This window comes from Myiozetetes cayanensis, unplaced genomic scaffold, assembly GCF_022539395.1.
Source record: "Myiozetetes cayanensis isolate MyiCay16 unplaced genomic scaffold, myiCay2020 scf105, whole genome shotgun sequence".
NCBI classification, from domain to species: domain Eukaryota; kingdom Metazoa; phylum Chordata; class Aves; order Passeriformes; family Tyrannidae; genus Myiozetetes; species Myiozetetes cayanensis.
The window spans coordinates 19,893-38,008 of record NW_026086661.1 but is presented as its reverse complement, the minus strand read 5'-3'; the positions used below and the strand labels follow the sequence as shown (position 1 = coordinate 38,008).

The 18,116-nt window shown below is 63.9% G+C and overlaps 1 protein-coding gene across 1 annotated transcript in view; it reads right to left on the bottom strand.

Moving 5' to 3' along the window:
* The window catches only part of CACNA1A (calcium voltage-gated channel subunit alpha1 A), a 30,463-nt gene that overhangs the window by 2,669 nt on the left and 9,678 nt on the right, over nt 1–18,116 (bottom strand). The window contains 37 exon segments of the mRNA XM_050305958.1: nt 537–802; nt 1,060–1,258; nt 2,719–2,754; nt 3,348–3,458; nt 3,765–3,897; nt 3,979–4,070; nt 4,247–4,347; nt 4,427–4,534; nt 4,886–4,991; nt 6,605–6,701; nt 8,267–8,394; nt 8,526–8,676; nt 8,949–9,049; nt 9,132–9,197; nt 9,292–9,408; nt 9,496–9,579; nt 9,826–9,936; nt 10,220–10,384; nt 11,090–11,291; nt 11,390–11,530; nt 11,600–11,760; nt 11,846–11,945; nt 12,926–13,032; nt 13,125–13,184; nt 13,479–13,608; nt 13,697–13,838; nt 14,074–14,429; nt 14,609–14,995; nt 14,997–15,305; nt 15,560–15,666; nt 15,752–15,819; nt 15,918–16,035; nt 16,380–16,452; nt 16,574–16,705; nt 16,817–16,929; nt 17,273–17,385; nt 17,635–17,844. Of these exon segments, the coding sequence (XP_050161915.1) occupies nt 537–802; nt 1,060–1,258; nt 2,719–2,754; nt 3,348–3,458; nt 3,765–3,897; nt 3,979–4,070; nt 4,247–4,347; nt 4,427–4,534; nt 4,886–4,991; nt 6,605–6,701; nt 8,267–8,394; nt 8,526–8,676; nt 8,949–9,049; nt 9,132–9,197; nt 9,292–9,408; nt 9,496–9,579; nt 9,826–9,936; nt 10,220–10,384; nt 11,090–11,291; nt 11,390–11,530; nt 11,600–11,760; nt 11,846–11,945; nt 12,926–13,032; nt 13,125–13,184; nt 13,479–13,608; nt 13,697–13,838; nt 14,074–14,429; nt 14,609–14,995; nt 14,997–15,305; nt 15,560–15,666; nt 15,752–15,819; nt 15,918–16,035; nt 16,380–16,452; nt 16,574–16,705; nt 16,817–16,929; nt 17,273–17,385; nt 17,635–17,844 (5,201 nt within the window).

The following is an 18,116-nucleotide window of genomic DNA, read 5'->3' as shown; positions in this document are numbered from 1 at the left end:
CTGCCGCCACCGCCCCCGTGGACCCCCCAGACCCCTGCGGGGGTTCCCACCCCCATCCCCTCCCACTGGTGCTGCCCCTCTTGGGGGGAAAGGACCCCCAAAGTGGGGAGTTGGACCCAAGATGGGAGGGGTGGATCCCCAAAGGGAGTGCTGGACCCCCAAGGTGGGCACTGGACCCTCGAAGTAGGGGCTGGACCACCGAGGTGGAGGGGGCCAAACCCCCCCTTGCAGTGCTGGGGAGGCTCTGCTGGTGTAACTGGGCTCTCTGGGATACCACCAGTACAAACTGGGGCGGGCACAATGGGGAGCACACGGGGGGGGGCTCTGAGACCTTCCCATCTCCCCCAAGCAGACCCTCGGTGTAGGGGTTGTCCCAAAGCCCCCCCACAGCCTGAGCAGCACCCAAGGGGGGTGGCATGGGGGCGCCCCGGGGCTGGGGAGGGTCTTTGGTTAAAGACACGGGGGGTGCAGCCCTTGTCTCCGCCATGGCGGGGGTGGTCCTAGAGGCGGAGGGGGGAGCGGAGGGGGGCACCCACCTGGCGGGGGGTCGCGTGTTCCCGGCCCTCGCTGGGGGAGCGGGACCAGCGGCGGTCGCGGGACCGCGGTCGCCCGTAGTCGTGGCGCTCGGGGGGGGGGCAGCGGTCGCGGTCCCCCCCCGCGCCCCCTCCGTGGTGGTGGTGGTGGTGGTGGTGGTGGTGGTGCCGGTGCCGCCGGTCCTTGGGCCGCCCCCGCTCGGGGTCCCGCTCCTTGGGTGGAGGGGCATCCCCAGACTGGGTAGTGACGCTCAGGTCCGTGCCCAGCCCTGGGGGTGGACACAGAGAGGGGTCAGGGGGGACAAGGTGGAGGGGGCACAGGGCAGGAGATGGGGTGACCCAGGGGACAACAAAGAGGGGAGAATGGAGGGGCACAGGGGGTTCTGGAGTTGGGTTGGCCCAGGGGACACGGGGGGACAGGACACGGGGACCCCATTAGAAGTTGGGGTGGCCCAGGGGATACTGGGACCTATGTCCCTGTTGGGGTTCCCCTCTGTGTCCCCTCCCGTGTCCCACTGTGTCCCACCTGTGTCACCGTCGGTGTAGCGGCTGAGGGAGCGCTCGGAGGCGCGGTGGCCGCGGTGTCCCCTCCGGGGGTGGTGACGCGGTCCGTCCTCGGGTGGGGGGACGCGCTCCAGCGAGAAATCGTCCAAGCGAACCCCCCGGGCACGGGAGTGGCCCAACAGGGACGCCGAGCGCTTCATGGGGCTCGAGTCCGTGATGGTCTGCAGGACAGGGCGGGGCACCTCAGTGGGGGGGGGTGCCGGGATGGGGGTCACCTGAACGGGGAGAGGGCTGGGGATCACCTGAAGGGGGGTTGCTCCTGGGGCTTGGGGGAGCTGAGGTGGAAGCTTGGGAAGGGGGTCCCTGAGCAGAAAGGGTTCCAGCAGGTCACTTGAGGGGGGCCACCTGAGTGAGGGGTGTCATCTAAGCAACAGGGGCTGGGGGCCTCATCTGGCTGGGGGCTCTGAGGGGGGTCACCTGAGGGGGAGCCAGGGAGGTCCAGGGGGTTTACCTGAGTTGGGGGGTGGGTGTAGGGAAACTCCAGGAGGGGTTCATGATTGGTCGCTTGGTGGGGGGGCTCACCTGAGCAGGAGGCTACGCTGAGGGTTACCTGAGTAGGGGGGGGCAGGATACTCTGGGGGTTGTTACCTGGGGGGAGGGCTTTAAGGGGGCATTACCTGTGTGCCCTGGGCCCAGTGGAGCTTCAGCTACTCCAGATCCCTCCTATCTGCCCTTCCATCCATCATCCATCCATTATCCATCCATCCATCCATCATCCATCCACCCACTGGACCCCTTCCCTACCCAACCCTTCCCCCCCGCCCCACTCCATGCCCCCATCCCTGCTCCACTCTTGCCACAGACACAGGACCTGCTCCCACCGCTGGGACCACTGTCCCCCCACCCCACACTGTCCCCACGGCCACCAATGCCTTCTCCTCCCACTCCATGTCCCCAAGGCCACCAGATCCAGCCCCATTGCCCCCCTGGCCCCATGGGTGCCAACTTGCCGTGTCCCATCACTGGGCTGGGAGGGACAGGTGTCCCCCAAGTGTTACCATGTCCCCCCCAATGTCATCATCTCCCCCTCATTGTCACTGTGTCCCCACGGCCCTGGGGACAGGCCCCTCTGGGACAGACACCCCACCTCCCCCCCGCTGCTCTAAACATTGATCTGCTGCCAGCGGGGACCCCTGAGCGGGGAAGTTGGGGGACAGGGAGTGGAACAGGGGGACAGCGGTGGGAACAGGGGGACAGGGATGGGGGGACAGGGGCAGGGGACAGGGGGAGGGACACTGCTCCTCACTGGCCGCACTGGTGAGAGGACACGGGACGATGAGGGACAGGAGAGGTGACATGTAGGGTCCGAGTGTCCAGAGGTGGTCCTGGGAGGTGACATGGAGGGGACGGGGGGGGACATGGGGGTTAGGACAGGGAGTGAGGAACATAGATGGGAAAAGTCAGGGTAGTGGGGGGGTCAGAAGGGGGAACTCTGAAAGGGGTCAGTAGGGGGGTGTCCAGGGAGGTCAGGTGGGTCTGGCAGGTTGGGGCAGTCAGGGAGTGGCTGTGGGGTCCAGGGGGCTCAGGGGATGGCTGTGGGGTCCGGGATGGTCAGGGGTGGCAGTGGGGGTCAGAGGGCGGGTGGCTCTGGCGGGGGGCTCAGGGGCCCCGTGGTACCTACACTGAGGTTATTCCCTCGGGGTCGGACCTTCCTCCGCTGCCAGAGCCGGCCCAGGCGGTGCCCGCAGAGCCGGGGAGAGACAGAGACCACCATGAACCCAGGCAGGGGGGCCAGGGGTTCTGGAGGGGGCAGGGGGAGGGTGGGGGAGCCAAGCACCGGTCGGGCGAGCAGCAGCAATGAGCAGAGCAGCCAGAGCGTCCCTGTCCCCAACTTGGACATGCCAGGGTGCACAAATGGGGGCACAGACACCCCCAAGGGTGGGGGGGCCCCAGATCCTCAATTCGGGGGACCAGGTTGGGACCAGAATAGCCTTGACTCTGCCCTGGAGCTGAGTGTCCCCACTGAGTGTGGGGACCAGTAGCCACAGGGCCATCCCCTCCACACAAGTCCCCTCTCGCCATGCTCATGCCCCCCTGCCAAAGCCCCCTGAAGCCCCCCCCAGCCCAGCACAGCAGCCACTGACGGAGAAACACCCCTGGAAGCCTCTCAGCCCAGCACTGCAGCCATTTGTGGGGGGGACACAGGACACACCCAGGTGCCACCACTGTCCCCTCAGGTGTCCTGCCCTACCCCCCCAAGCCATTAGAGCTGGGGGACACAGGGGGGTGGCCCCGAGGGGGTTCCCTCACCTGGGGGTCGGCGGGCAGACGGGGCATGGAGGCGGCACGGCCATGCCCCTCCATGGGCAGGTGGTCGCTGTCCGAGGGGCCATCCTTGGGCATCTCCCGCATCTCCACCAGCTGCAGGGGAGGGGACACTGAGGAACCGTCCTGCCCCAGGGCCAGGGAGGGGGCACCGGCATCAGGGACCCTGGGAGAGCCCCCGCCCCGGGGCACCAGGGGGGCACGGGCACCAGGGACAGACCCCTGGGGACATGGGGGGAGGGGATGGGGTTCAGGGGACTCCTGGGACATGGAAATGGGGGACACGGGATTCAAGGGACCCTGGGGGACATGGTGGGGGAGATGGGACTCAGGGGACCCCCAGGGGACAAGAGAAACCCCCAGTCCCCAGCGTGCCGCCCGTGGTGCTCCCCAGCCACTCACCTGGGAGTTGGGGCGGCTGTTGGGGACGTCATCGGGGTGGCCCCGCTCAGGGCTCCAGGTGCCCGTTCTCTGGAACATCTCCTGGGCACGCTGGGTCACCCATGACTGACTCTCCTTCATGTCCCGCGGAGCCCTGGGGGGACACGGGCGCTGGGACCCCCCGTGGGGCACAGGGGGAGCACAGGGGCGGCAGGGGGGACACGGTGGCACTTACGGCTCCGCCGAGGGCACCGCATCCGGCCCCGGGGGCCCCTCCTGGGAGGGGGACGGTGGCTCCATCCGCTGGAACATCAGCGGGGTTCGGTTCTGTGGGGACACGGAGGGTGGGATGGGAACACCGGGACTAGGGGACATGGGGAGGGGCCAGGGATGGGATGGCCAGGGATGGGATGGGGACACCAAAGGGGACAGAAGCTGGAACAGGGACATAGGAGGGGATGGGGGACACTGCAGGGCGACAGGGAGGGGACTCCAGGTCGCACCTGCTCCTCACGCATGGCCTGCAGCTTCTTGGCCTTGCTCTGCCGATAGTACTCCATGATCATCATGGCCGCGTAGATCTTCCCCACTGTCAGGTCCGTGGCTGCAGGGACACCGGGGGGTCAGGGGGGACGGGGACACCGTGGGGACAGAGTGGGCACAGGGGCAGGGCAGCCCCTTACACTTGTGGGGGGTGACAAGCAGGTCCAGGTTTTTGGGAGACAGGTTGGGCCAGATGGCGATCATCTCCTTGCGCAGCTCCGCGTCCATCTGCTGCTTGTCGGCCCCGCCTGTGGGGACACGGGTGACCCTGGGGACCCTTGGGGACACCTCAGGGACCCCTTGCCCTCCCCAGCCTTGCGGGGACCCCTCTGGCGCCTGGCAGGGACACTGATGTCCTGTGTCACCCGTTCTCAGGGGTATCTATCCCTGGGCTCCCTGTTCTCTGTCCCTCCACCCCCAGGGACCTTCGTCACCCAAGGGACCCCTGTCCCCATGTCCCCAGGGTGTGTCCCTCTCCCCCCATGTCCCCCACATTCCCATATCCCCCCATGTCCCTGTGTCACTCCATGTCTCCTGTGTCCCCATGTCCCCATATCCCTCCCTATCTCCCCCCACCCCGTCCCCATGTCCCCCCCTGCCTTTGGCGATCTTGATGTCCAGGGCTGTCCTGATCAGGGCCATGAGGGTGGAGTTGAAGTGCACAGTGTTGTCATCAGCCACCGGCAGGTCCATGCGGAGCAGCCGCTGAGGGGAGGCCCCCAAATTGGGAGGAGGGTCAGTTGGCATCCCCAAAGCCCCCAACCCCGGGGGAGGCTGGTGAGAAGGCGGGGGCTGCCCCACACAGGGACACTGAGGCACAAACTCCCCCTCAACACCCCCCCAGCCCCCGCCCTCTCCTGCCGCCCCCTGGACATGCCCATGGGGGGGACACAGCCAAGTGGGACCCCCAAAATTGGGGGGGGTGTGCATGCAGCACATGCAGCAGGAAGAGGGGGGAGGGCTCATTCCCAGCCCCATTCCAGATTGGGGGAACAGGGGGTGCAAACCAGCATCCAAGTTTCGGGGGGAGCCAGGGCACATGCTGGGGGGAGCAATGAGTTTGCCAGGCATCAGCCCCACACACTCCCACCTCCAGCGCCAAGCGGTGGCAGAAGGTGCCCCCCCTCCCCAAAAAGAGCAACCCCCCTCTCATGCAGCCCTGAGCAGGGGAGTTGGGGGTGCAGAGCAGGGGAGGGGGGGGAGCGAGAGATGCTGGGGGAAACTGAGGCACAGAGACACACCCGCCCCACCCCATGCCCAAACCCCCCTTGATGCTTCCCCCACCCCACGATGCAGCTCCGGAGCCCCCGTGGTTTTGGGGGAAGGGGGGCAGGGCCGTGCAGCAGCCGGGGGGGCCGAGGGGGGTCTCACTGCGGTGGGATGGAAGGGGGGGCTGCAGGAGTGGGGGGATGGGGAGAGAGGGGCAAGCCCCCAGGGGTGTCCCTAAAAATGGACAGGGGGGCAGCCTCGAGCCCTGCAGGGGATCCCCCATATTGGGGATTGGGGCTGAGCCCTATGGGAGACCCCAAATAAGGAATTGGGAGGGGCTGGTTGGACCCCAGGGGGGACCCCAAATAGGGGCTGTGTGGGGGACATTGTTGAACTCCACATGGGAGCCCAAATAGGGGCTGTGGGGGACAGGGGGCTGAATCCCACAAGGGACCTCAATTAGAGGCTTTGGGGGGCCTGGTTGAAGCCCAAGAGGGACCCTAAAAGGCATTCTGGGGGGTCCCAAGTAGGGGCTCAAGGGGGGGCTGGTTGGGCCCCACATGGCTCCCCAATTAGGGGCTCTGGGAGAACTTGTTGAACCCTGGGGTTGACCCTAACAGAGGCTCAGGGGACTGGTTGATCCTCATAGGAGAACCTTGATTAGGGGCTTTTAGGGGACCCCAGTTAGGGGCTCTGGGTGGGCTGATTGAGCCCTATGGGGCGGACCCTAATTAGGGGCTTTTAGGAGACCCCAAATAGAGGCTGGGGGGAAAGCCCCATGGAGACCCCAAATAGGAGATCTTCTGGGAGAGGTTGAGTCCTGGAAGGGACTTCAAGGGACCGCAATAGGGGATCTTTGGGGGGTCCAGCTGAGCCCCCAGGGGGACCCCAAAACCTCTTTGGGGTGGGGGGCGGGACAGGGTGTCCAGACCCCCAGGGTGACGCATCTTACCCAGCCCGTCCAGGGGGGGCTCAGCGGGGGCCGGCGGCCGCAGGAGGAGAAAAACACGGGAGGGGAAAAAAAAAAAGCCCCCAAATCCCCCCAAATCTCCCCTAAAAGTGAGGCCTTGGGGGCCGGGGCTGGGGGTGACCCCGGGGGGATATTCTACCTTATAGGCCACGCGGGGGGGGCAGCTCGTGCCCAGCCCCAGCGGCGGCGACATTTGTCGCAGCATTTCGTACATGTCGGCGAGGGTCAGGCGGCCCCTGGGGGCGAGAGAGGGGGGGGAACACACCGGGAGGGGGGGTTACACCGGGCGGGAGCGGGAAGGAGGAGGGGGGGAGAGAACAGGAAAAAGTAAAGAGGAAATAAAATAATTAACAAGAAAAAAAAAAAACTCAAAAAAACGCGGATGGCATTTTTAAACCCAACGGCAAATAATAAAGATTTTCAGAAACCAACAAGAATTGAAAACAATAAATGGGGAGGACGATGCAAGTTTTTAAGTAGATGGCGATAATTAAACAGTAAAAAATAAAAGAATAATGAGGAAAGATAATTAAAAGAACAAAATAATTACATAATGAAAATAAATCATGAAAATAACTCAATAATACAAATAATAATAAAAATAACTTAATAAAAATAATTAAATAATAAGAATAACTCAATAATAAAAATAATACAATAATAAAAACTTAATTAAACAATGAAATGCAAATAAATAAAAAAAATTAATTAAAAGAATTGCGAATCCAAAGCAAGAAATCAGAATTTCCCGTCTCAGCGCGGCCCCGTGGGGCGGGGAAGGGATGATGGGCGGGGGGAGGCGCTGGGTGCCCCATGCCAGGGGGAAGGGGTGGGCTCCATGCCGGGGGGCTGGGCCGGCCCGGGGCGCAGGGGTTTATATATAAATATACTGTGATATTTTATATATAGACGGCGCCGGGAAGCACATTCCAGCCCCGAGGGGGCGCGGGGGAGCGCGGGGGCGCGAACCTTGCAGGCCACCCTATGGGGGCATTTCTTGCCCAGCCCCAGGGGAGGGGAGATCACGCGCAACAAACTGTACATGTCCCGGTAGTGGATGCGCCCGCTGCAAGAGACACACGTTAGTGGGGGCTGCGACCCCCCCCGGGCCCCCCGGGGCGGGCCGGGGGCGAGGGGGATCCCCGGGACCCCTGTGGGGTGAGTGGGGGCAGCGACCGCTGAGAAAGACACCCATCAGTAGGGGCTGGGATCCCCCCGGGACCCCCCTCCGGCTCTCCTGGACACCCCCAGGATGCCCAGGACCCCCCCAGGATGAGGGGGGCAGAGCCCGCTGCAAGAGACACCCATTAGTGGGGGCTGCAACCCCCCCCGAGATCCCTCCGAGGTGGCCCCAGGCCCCTCCGGGATGACAGGGACCCCAGGGACACCCCCGGGACACCCCCAGGACATGCCCAGGACTCCCTCCCCGAAGTGGTTTGGGCATCAGAGACCCTCCCTGGACCACCCCCCAGGGGTGTTTTGGGCTCCAGAGACCACTTAGGACCCCCAAGGGGGACCCCCGGGACACTCTGTGAGGGGAGGGCAGCCCCTGGAGAACCCCCATGGAGGGGGACACCCCCTCCTGGGGGAGCCCCAGAGAACCAGGGAGAGACCCCCTCGCAGGGAGGGGACAACCCCTGGGGACTCCCTTGTGGAGGACACCCCATCCTGGGGGAGGTCCCAGCGGACCTATGGGGGGGTCTCAGCCACCTTTTAGCCCCCCACTCCAGCCCAACCCCTGGGGGTTCAGGGGTGCCCCAAACACCCCCTGTCCCCCACGTACCCCCCCAGGGGTCCTTACCAGGCGGCGGGGTCGTACTCGGCCCAGACCCGCACGTACTCGTCCAGGTGGTGCGGGCCCAGGATCGACGAGTCCCGCGTCAGGTACTCAAAGTTGTCCATGATGACGGCGACAAAGAGGTTCAGCATCTAAGGAGGGGGCGTGGAAGGGTGGGCCAGGGCAGAGGCTCAGGATTCAGGGGGTGGGAGGGGGGTACCAGGGTTGGGGGGGGCATTTAGGACCCCCGGGCCCCCCTCATCCCAGAGCCCCCCGTGCTCACCAGGAAGGAGCAGAGGAAGATGAAGGACACGAAGTAGAAGTAGGCGAACTCGTTGCCACACTCGTCCTCCTTGATGCCCGAGTTCTGGTCACACGGCTTCCCGCTGAGGCACGACAGCATGATCTCGTGCCAGGCCTCCCCGGTGGCGCTCCTGGGGACAGGGGACACAGTGGGGACTGGGGAGGGGCATGGGGGGAGTGGGGGTACAACAAAGTGGCTCTTGGTAGCATGGGGGGCACCAGGATGGCAGTGGGTGACACTGGGTGACACTGGAACTGTGACTGAAGACACACTGGCCTCGCAGTGAGTACCCCAGGTGACACTGGGACCATTTGGGGGGGCCCACCAGGCACACAGATGACACCCAGATGGCACTCAGGTGACGCTGGGGTGGCACAGGTGCCCAGGTGACCCCGCTCTCACCTGAAGAGCAGCATCAGCGCCTGGAAGAAGGTGCGGAAGTTGTTGTGCTGGGTGATGGCGGATTCATCGTCCTCCTCCTCGATCCCGATGTTCCCGAACACCTGGGAGGGGCCGGGCAGGCTCAGGGGGGTTGGGAGTCTCACCTGCAGCCAGGGGGTCTCACCTGCACACCGGGGGTCTCACCTGCATCCCGATGATGGCGTAGATGAAGAAGAGCATGGCGATGAGGAGGCACACGTAGGGCAGGGCCTGGGAGGTACAGCAGGGTTGGTCATGGGGGGCCAGGGGGCAGAGGAAACCCCCGGGGGGAGCACAGGTGGATTCCTGGGGTCTGGGAGGGCACCTTGAAGGACTGGACGAAGGTCCAGAGCAGGATGCGGATGGTGTAGCCCTGGCGCAGCAGTTTGATGAGCCGTGCGGCTCGGAACAGCCGCAGGAAGCTCAGGTTGATGAAGTTGTTCTGGGGGGACACAGTGGGGGTCAAGGGGGTGTGGGGACCCTGGAATTGATGCCATGGCATTGGAGGGTGAGGGCGGTTCCCACCTACCCCGAACTCTGTCACCAGGATGTCCGTGATGCTCCCCAGGACTGTCACAAAGTCGAAGATGTTCCAGGCATCACGGAAGTAGTTCTGGGAAGGGGGGAGGGATGTGGGGATCCTGGGTTCCCAAATCCCAAAGGTACCCCTTCACCAGCTCCCCAGATCCTGGGGGTACAGGATGCCCGGTGCCAGATCCATGGCAGGTGGTCCCTGGGTCCCCTGAGTTCTTGGGGTTCTCCTGTGTCCCAGGGTCCCCTGAAATCCTGGGGCTCTCTGGGGTCCTGGGGTTCCCTGAGATTGGGGGTCCCCCACATTCCTGGGGTCCCTGGGACGTACCAGGACGCCAAACGCCATAATCTTGAGAAGACACTCGAGGGAGAAGAGGGAGGTGAAGACGTTGTTGAACATCTTGAGGACGTTCTCGTAGGTGTCAGAGGCGTCATAGAACTGGGGGGACAACGGAGGAGGGTGGGGACGTGGGGGCAGGGGGGATCCCAGGAGGGGGATGGATTCTGGGGGGCAGGGACAGGCCTTGGGGGACAGGGACATATCCAGGGATGGATCCAGGAGCACAGTCCTGGTCCAGCTCCAGGGGACAGTGACACCTTCCAGGGGACAGAGGAGGACCAACCCCAGCAGGGTCAGGCCTGAGAGGACCCTGGGGGCTTACAGGGATTAAGAACAACCCCCAAGGGGCTCTCTGGGCCCCCCCAACCCACTCCCCACCCACCTTCATCATGAGGACGATGGTGTTGAGGGCGATCATGGCCATGATGGTGTACTCGAAGGGGGGGGACACCACGAACTGCCACATGCGGTACTGGAAGCTCTGGCGGTTCTGGGGCATGTGCCGAGTCAGCGGCTTGGCACTGATGGCGAAGTCGATGCAGGCCCTCTGGGGAGGGGGGGACACAGGTATCACCCACCCCAGAGAGGCCTCTGGCAGGAGGGTCTAACTCTGACAAGACCTAGAATGTATCCAGAGACCCCAAACAATCCATGCTCTCCATAGTGAGTCACTGCTCTGGTTGGTTTTGGTGTTGGATTTTGCTAAACCCAGCCTGGTTCCAAAACCTCAACCACATCCTGCTTTCTGAGGCAGAATTTGATGGATGAGCTGCTGCCAGACCTGGGAACCTGTTCTAAGTATAAAGGCCCAGCCTTGACTTCCACAGGGCAGGTTCTTCCACAGACTTTACACATCATTGTTTTAATATAATTGCTTTGATACAGTGCCCTACACTATTCTATGCCATATTACACTCTCCTAGTAGGTTTTTAGCTATGTAGTAGATAACTCTGATTGAGATCTTTTGTCTGCTCATCTGGCCTAATAAATAATCCACTTTACACAAATATCTCTGATTTGCCACCACTCAAACCTGCGGGACAAAGATGGTTCAGCCCCACCTCTGTAATTCCTTAAATTTAAAGGACTGGCATAACCCCAGGCAGAGACTGGATACAAAGCCACGCTCGGGCTCCCCTCTGAGCTGAGAGAGCAAGGGGGTCCTTTCTGCACCTCGTGACTCCACGGTGGGGCTTCTTTAATGACTTCTAAGGCTCCCACTGCCCCCCAACAGCCCCCCAAAGGAGGCACCTCGTTCTTCTCCAGGCTGTACTCCTCCATCATCTTGTCCCCCTGCTCCTGGAAGGTGATGATGATCAAGGCCACGAAGATGTTGACAAAGAAGAAGGGGAAGACGACGAAGTAGACAACGTAGAAGATGGACATCTCCATCCGGTACCCGGGGCTCGGCCCTTGATTCTCGTACGTGGCATCCACCGAGTGCTTGAGGACCCTGCGGAGGGCAGGGACAGGGTGGGGGTCCCTCTGTCCTCCCCACCCTCACCCCCCGGCACCCCTCGAACCCTCATGTCCCCCCAGATCCACCCTTACTGCGGCCACCCCTCGCCAGTGGAGACGGTGAAGAGGGTGAGCAGCGCCCAGAGCACGTTGTCGTAGTGGAACTCGTACTTCTTCCACTCCCGCTTCTGCGCCTTCACCTCGTTGTCCTTCTCGTACACCAGGTACTCGCCCCTGCGGGGTCAGGGGGGTGGGCAGGGGGCTCAGGGGGGCCCCACAGAGCCCTGCCCGGCCGGGCTGTACCTGCAGTCCTTCTCGAACTCCTTGGATTCGTCGGTGCAGTAGAAGAACTTGCCCTTGAAGAGCTGCACGGCCACCACGGCGAAGATGAACATGAAGAGCATGTAGACGATGAGGATGTTGAGGACGTTCTTCAGCGAGTTCACCACGCAGTCAAAAACCGCCTGGGGCACAGTGGGGGGGGCTCAGCATGGGCTAGGACCCCCCAAACCCCTCTTGGTGGGCAGAAAACTCTCCCCCTGAGCCCACCTTGAGCTTGGGCAGCCTCTTGATGGTCTTGAGGGGCCGGAGGACGCGGAGGACGCGGAGGGACTTAATGGTGTTGATGTCCTTCCCCTTGCTGCTGCCACTGCAGGGGGCACACAGGGGGATGTGGGACCCTCAGAGTGGCCAAGGCACCCCTGAATCTGCCCCAGCAGGACCATGGATGGTCCCACCCCCTCCTCTCCCACCACGGTCCCTCCCCTCCCTCGAGGTTGATCCCCCCTTCCATCCCACCCTGAGGTAGTTTTTGTAGGATGAGGGAGCCATCTTTTGGGGAGGGGGGAGGGAAGGAGGGGGGAGCAAGGCAAGACCATGAGCACGAGGAGAGGACAAGGACAGAGACGAAGGCAGAAGGATTTACCGTGAGCTGCTCCTGCGGCGGTGGCAGAGGAAGGGGAGAGACAAGGCACGGTGAGAGCCCAGACCACCCCCCAGGACCCACCCCCCGGGAGCCACGTGGGAGGGAGGGTGGAGCCACGGGGCATCCCGGCCTCCTGGGAGTTACTCGGGGTCTGCTCCAGGCTTGCTCACACCTCACAGGGGGTGGGAGATGCTCAGCCTGTGCTTTGGGGTCACTCAGTTACACGGGCAGTGCTCAGGTTACTCGGGGGATGCTCAGTTACTCAAAGGATGCTTGGGCTTTGCTTGGGGGGTGCTCAGTCACTCAGGGGATTGACATCCTTTACTCAGGGGATGCTCTCTCTTTACTCAAGGGATGCTCACCCTTTAAGGATGCTGGGTGACTCAGAGGATGCTCACCCTTTACTCAGGGGTTGCTCACCCTTTACTCAGGGCATTCTCAGCCCCTCAGGGCTCTCTCACCCCTCCCTAGGCCCTTTCTCCCACCTTACTCGCAGGTTACTCCTCCCTCTCCCCCCACACGGGGACGGTGACAGGACGACACAACGTGGTGACAAACGGCCGAGGACGGACGGACGTCAAAGCGACACAGAGAGAGAGCGGGCGGTGGCACAGCCCCCCAGGGGGCACTGGGGGGCACTGGGAGAGGTGCCCCCCACCCATCAACCCCCGTACCTCCCCTGCCCATCCCCTCCCCAAACTCACGTGAAGGCAAAGGCCACCAGGGCCCCGCTGACCACAATGAAATCCAGAATGTTCCACAGGTCCCGGAAATAGGCACCTTGGTGAAGCACCAGCCCCAGATCCACCATCTGGGGGGAGGAAGGGGGGAAATGGGGTAGGGGGTGGTCAAGGGGTGCTGGGGGGACCCTCCCACCCTGCAGAACCCCCGGCCTGCACTCACCTTGATCACCATCTCAAAGGTGAAGACCCCCGTGAAGACGTAGTCGAAGTAGCGTAACACCTGGAGGTGGGGTGGGGGGAGATGGATGGGGACCCCCTCCAGGACCCCCTCAGCAGCCCTCAGCACCCCTGGGCCCCTCATCATCCTCCCAGGATCCCCCTGGGACCACTCATCACCCCCCAGCTGCTCTCTGGCTCTCAGACCCAGCACAGAGCCTGTGAGATGCCCCCCCCCCGGCTTTGGGCTCTATTTTGGGGTCCCCCCACTTTTGCAGATCAGCCCCACGAGGAGTGGGCTCACTCCCCCAGCCCCCGAGGGGGTCCCAGTGGGTGTCAGGGAGGGGGGGTGTCTCACATTGTTCCGGGGGGCGTTGGGCTGCACGGGGTCCTCGGCGGCCAAGGCGATGCTGCTCATGGCGATGACCATGAGGATGCACATCTCGAAGTACCGCAGGTTCACGATGTAGTGGCACAGCCGGCGGAACCTGCCGGGGGAAGGGGAGGGGACAGTGTGGGGGGACCCCTGACCCCCTCAGAGTCCCCCCGGCCCCTGACCCCCCCACCGGTGCTCACGGGTTGGTGGTGGAGAGGATGAACATGGAGCTGTAGGGCACCATGGGCTTGGGGCCGTTCTCATCCTGCCCGTCGCCTTCCTCCTTCTTCTCCTCCTCCTCCTCCTTGCGGGGCAGTGGCTCGGGGTTGGCGTTCTTGTTCACTGCAGGAAGAGGGGGACAGTGGCATCAGGGACCACCCGGACCACCCCCAAATCACCTGGAACTTCCTCGACTCTCTGAACTCACTGCCCAAACTGGACAATCAGAACCTCCCAGACCACCTGGACCCCCCAGACCTCCTCATATCCCCTGGACCCCCCGGACCCTCTGAACTCCCCAGACCTTTCAGCCCCTCCAGACCCCCTGCTCCCACCCCAGCCCCCCAAACTCCCCTACCTTGGACCAGGGCGTTGCTGGGGGCGGTGGGAAGGGGGATGTCCACGGCCGTGTGCTCAGGTTTCCCCCCACCCTTGGAGGGTTGTTGTTGGAGGGGGCCGGGGTTGGTGACCACCAGGCTGTTTTCGGGGCGGGAGGTTGGTGGTGGTGGGGGCCGGCGCGAGGGGGCCCCGGTGGGGCAGGGGGTGTGGTTGCCCATGGTGGGGGGCGCTGGGGGCTCAGAAGTGGCCAGTTTGTTGTTCTTCATGTTGTCGATGTCCTCGGCCACGGGGGGCTCCCGGCGCCCCATGTCCTGCTGGATGGGGCGGGTGGTCGAGAGCGTCGGGCCCGACGGTGCCGGGGGGATCTGCTGCTCCCTGTGGGGGGGGAGCAGAGCAGGGGGCTCAGAGCGGACCCCCTGGCACCCCCAGGAAAGCTCTGGGGGCAAACAGAGCTGGGAGGGCCAACGGATACCGGGGTCTCTGCTGGGATCCAGAGAAGCTCCCATCTCCGAGGGGGTCCTGCCAAGCCCGGGGGATCCTCCCCACGCCCTCACCTCCTCCTGCGGTGCCGCCGCTCCTTGTCCTCCCTCCTGCCCTCTCCGTCGTAGCCGGGTGGCCCGTGCCGGTGCCGCCGCCGCCTCTCGCCGTCCCCGTGGTGCTCCCCGTCCCCGTCCCCCCGGGCCGGCCGGGCCCCGTCCCGGTGCCGCGGGCGCCTCTCGGGCCTCGGTCCCCCCTCCTCGCCCTCCTCGGTCCCCCGGCGGTGCCCGCGGTGCCTCCGATGCTCCCGCTCGGGGGACCCGGCGCGGCCGTCGCGGCTCCGGTGCCGCGGTTTGTGCCGCTCCCCGTCCCCGAAACCGCGCTCGGGGCTCGGTTCCCGCCCGGGCTCCCGGCTCCGGCTGCAGGGGCGGTGCCCGGGGGCCCTGGGGGCTCGGCGGGCCGGGGGCGCCGCCGGAGTCGGGGTAGCGCGGCTGCCGCAGCGGCCCGAAGCGGGGGTCGGGCGGGGGTTCCCCAGGGCGCATTTTGTTGGTGTTGTTGTTGCGGTTCTCCTGCGGGTCCACGACCAGCGGCCGGTCCAGGTGTGTCTTCATGTCCGGGCGCAGGTGCCGCGCGTAGGGCACCTTCCAGCGCTCCTCGGGCTCCAGCTCGCTGTAAAGCGCCTCCCGGCTCGCCAGCAGGTTCTGCTTCCGCAGCTCGCTCGTGCGCTGCTCCCACACGGATTTAGAAGGTTTCTGGTTCTTCTGCTGCTCCTTCCTGGGGAGGGAGGGGGTTGGGCGGGGTTGGGCTGGGCTGGAGGCGAGGATGGGACAGGGGATGGCTCCAGGATAGATCCAGGGTGGATCCGGGATGGCTCGGGGATGGCTCCAGGATGGATCTGGGATAGATCCCCAATGGCTCTGGGGTGGTTCTGGGATGGATCCGGGATGGATCCCCGATGACTCTGGGATGGATCCAGGCCAGATCCAGGCTGGCTCCAGGGTGTCCCTGGGTCAACTCCGGGCACTCACATGGTGACGGACATGTTGGCCGCGGAGAGCGGGCTGACCTCGGCCACCTCCTTCGCCTTCTGCAGCGCCAGCTTCTGGTTGGCAGCTTCTTCCTCCTCCTGCTCATCCTGCAAAGCCACAGCACCGAGTCCAGCCCAGCCCCGAGGACCCGCCCAGGCCCCCTGGATCCCCCAGGTCCCCCGGACCCCCCACCTTGGTGAGCTCCTGCGCGTTGGCCAAGTTGTCAACCGCGATGGCCAAGAAGACGTTGAGGAGGGTGTCTGGGGCCACGTCAAGGCAAAGTGGGGGCTAGGGCAGCCCCTCCCCTCCCAGGACCCTCCCAGGACCCTCCCAAGACTCCCCAGGACCCTCAGGATACAGTTGCCGAAGAGGGTGAGGACGATGAAGTAGACAGAGAAAACCATCCCCCCCTTGACGCCGCCCTGAGATTTGATGCCGTCGTACATCACCGCGTTCCAGTCTTCCCCCGTCAGGATCTGGGGCAGGAAGAAGCTGTGGGGGCAGCAGGGACTCCCCCCTAGCCTCGGGGACCCCCCGGGCCCTGCTGTGCCCCCACAAGTCCCCCCATGCCCCCTGTCAGCCCACGTCCCCCTGTGCCCCCCTGTGCCCCCCATCAGTCCATGTCCCGTGTGTTCTTCCTTGTGCCCCTATGTCCCCCAAGGTTCCTCCATATCCCCTCCCACCCCCATATCCCCCATACCACCTCTGTCCCCTCAGATCCCTCCATGCCCCCAGTGTCCCCCCACATCCCTCCATGTCCCCCTGGTGCCCCCTGTGCCCCCTCAGGAGCTCCCCTGGGTGGGGCTCCAGGGGTCCCCACCTGAAACACCGTCATTATTGCTGCTGGGAAAGTGTCGAAGTTGGTGGGAGGGGTCCCGTCATCAAAATTGAACCTGGGGGGGATTGAGGGGGGCAGCAGTGGGAGCCCCAACCCTGCCAGGGACATGGCGGGGGCACAAAGACCCCCTGTTTCTGGGGGGGAGGGTGTTCCCAGGGGTCCTGGGGGTCACTCACTGTCCCCCGAAGAGCTGCATCCCCAAAAGGGCGAAGACGACAATGAAGAGAAAGAGGAGGAAGAGGAGGCTGATGATGGACTTCATGGAGTTGAGCAGGGACACCACCAGGTTCCGCAGGGAAGCCCAGTACCTGCAGGGGCACGGGGGGTTCAGGGGGGCACGAGGGGATGTGGGCAGATGTGGGGACATGGAGGGACTTGGGGACATGGGGGGGTCATGGCAGGGGGGTGGCAGGACTCACTTGGTGACTTTGAAGATGCGCAGTAACCTGAGAGCTCGCAGGACGCTGATCCCGAAGGATGTTCCCGGCTTCACAACAGCCCAGATCACCTCGAAGATGCTTCCGATGATAACCTGGGATGGGGGCGGGGGGAGGGGGTGTCCCAGGATGGTCCCCATCCCATCCCATCCCATCCCATCCCATCCCATCCCATCCCATCCCCCCCATCCCAAACCATCAGTCCCATCTCATCCCATCCTGTTCCATCCATCCCATTCTGAAACCAACCCAAACTATCCAATTCTGTGTCCCATCCCCAACCTCATTCCACCCCATCCTCATTCCACCCCATTCTTGTTCTCATCCTTATCCCACCCCAATCCACCCCATTTTACTCCACCCCATCCCCATTCCCAGCCCATCCCAGCCCCATTCCCGCCTCGTTCCCGCCCTGTTCCCGCCCCAGCCCTCGCTCACGGCACAGTCGAAGCAGTTGAAGGAGGAGTGGAAGTAAGGCCGCGTTCCCAGCCCGTACATTTTTATAAACATTTCGGACATAAAGAGTCCCAAGAAAATGAATTCTGCATAGTCTGGGGGGGAGAGGGAGCAGTGGTGAGGGGAGGGGAGACACTCAGGGGTTCCCGGGGGTCCCATGAGCTGGGGGATCCCAGGAGGAGGGGAGGAGGAGCGGGGCACAAACTGGGGGAATCCCACAGTCTGGGGGCTCTGGTCCCACAAGCTGGGGGGAATCACAAGAGCTGGAGGGGTCCAGGGGGCTCTGGAGGGCTCCGGGGGGCTCAGGGGGACTCGGAGGGGCTCGGGGGCTCGGGCTGACTCACAGAGGAAGTCGGAAAGCCAATCTGGCTGGTCGTAGTGAACGATAGCAACACACAGGGTGTTGAGGGCTACCAGACTGAGCACGGTCCAGTAGAAGGCCTGAGTTTTCACCATCCGCCGGATGTGGAAGCGCATCCGCCGCTCCCGCTTGTGGAAGAAGGTGGAGTTCTCCAGCTTGGCACTTTTGAGGCTGGCACGGGCAAAGGGGGACCCTGTGGGGACACCCCGGGGTCGGGTCCATCACCCCATGGCCCCCCAAAGGAGCACCCAGCATCCACCACCCCCCAAAATGTCACCCAGCACCCACCGCTCCCCAAAACTCTCACCCAGCACCCACCACCCCCCCAGGGTCACCCAGCACCCACTGCCCTCTCAAACCATTACCCATCACCCCCATCCGTCCCCCAGCCCACCTCCATCACCCCCCACCCCTGTCACCCTCCCATCCCCTCCCAGCTGAGTCCCCCAAACCTCCTCCCACGCC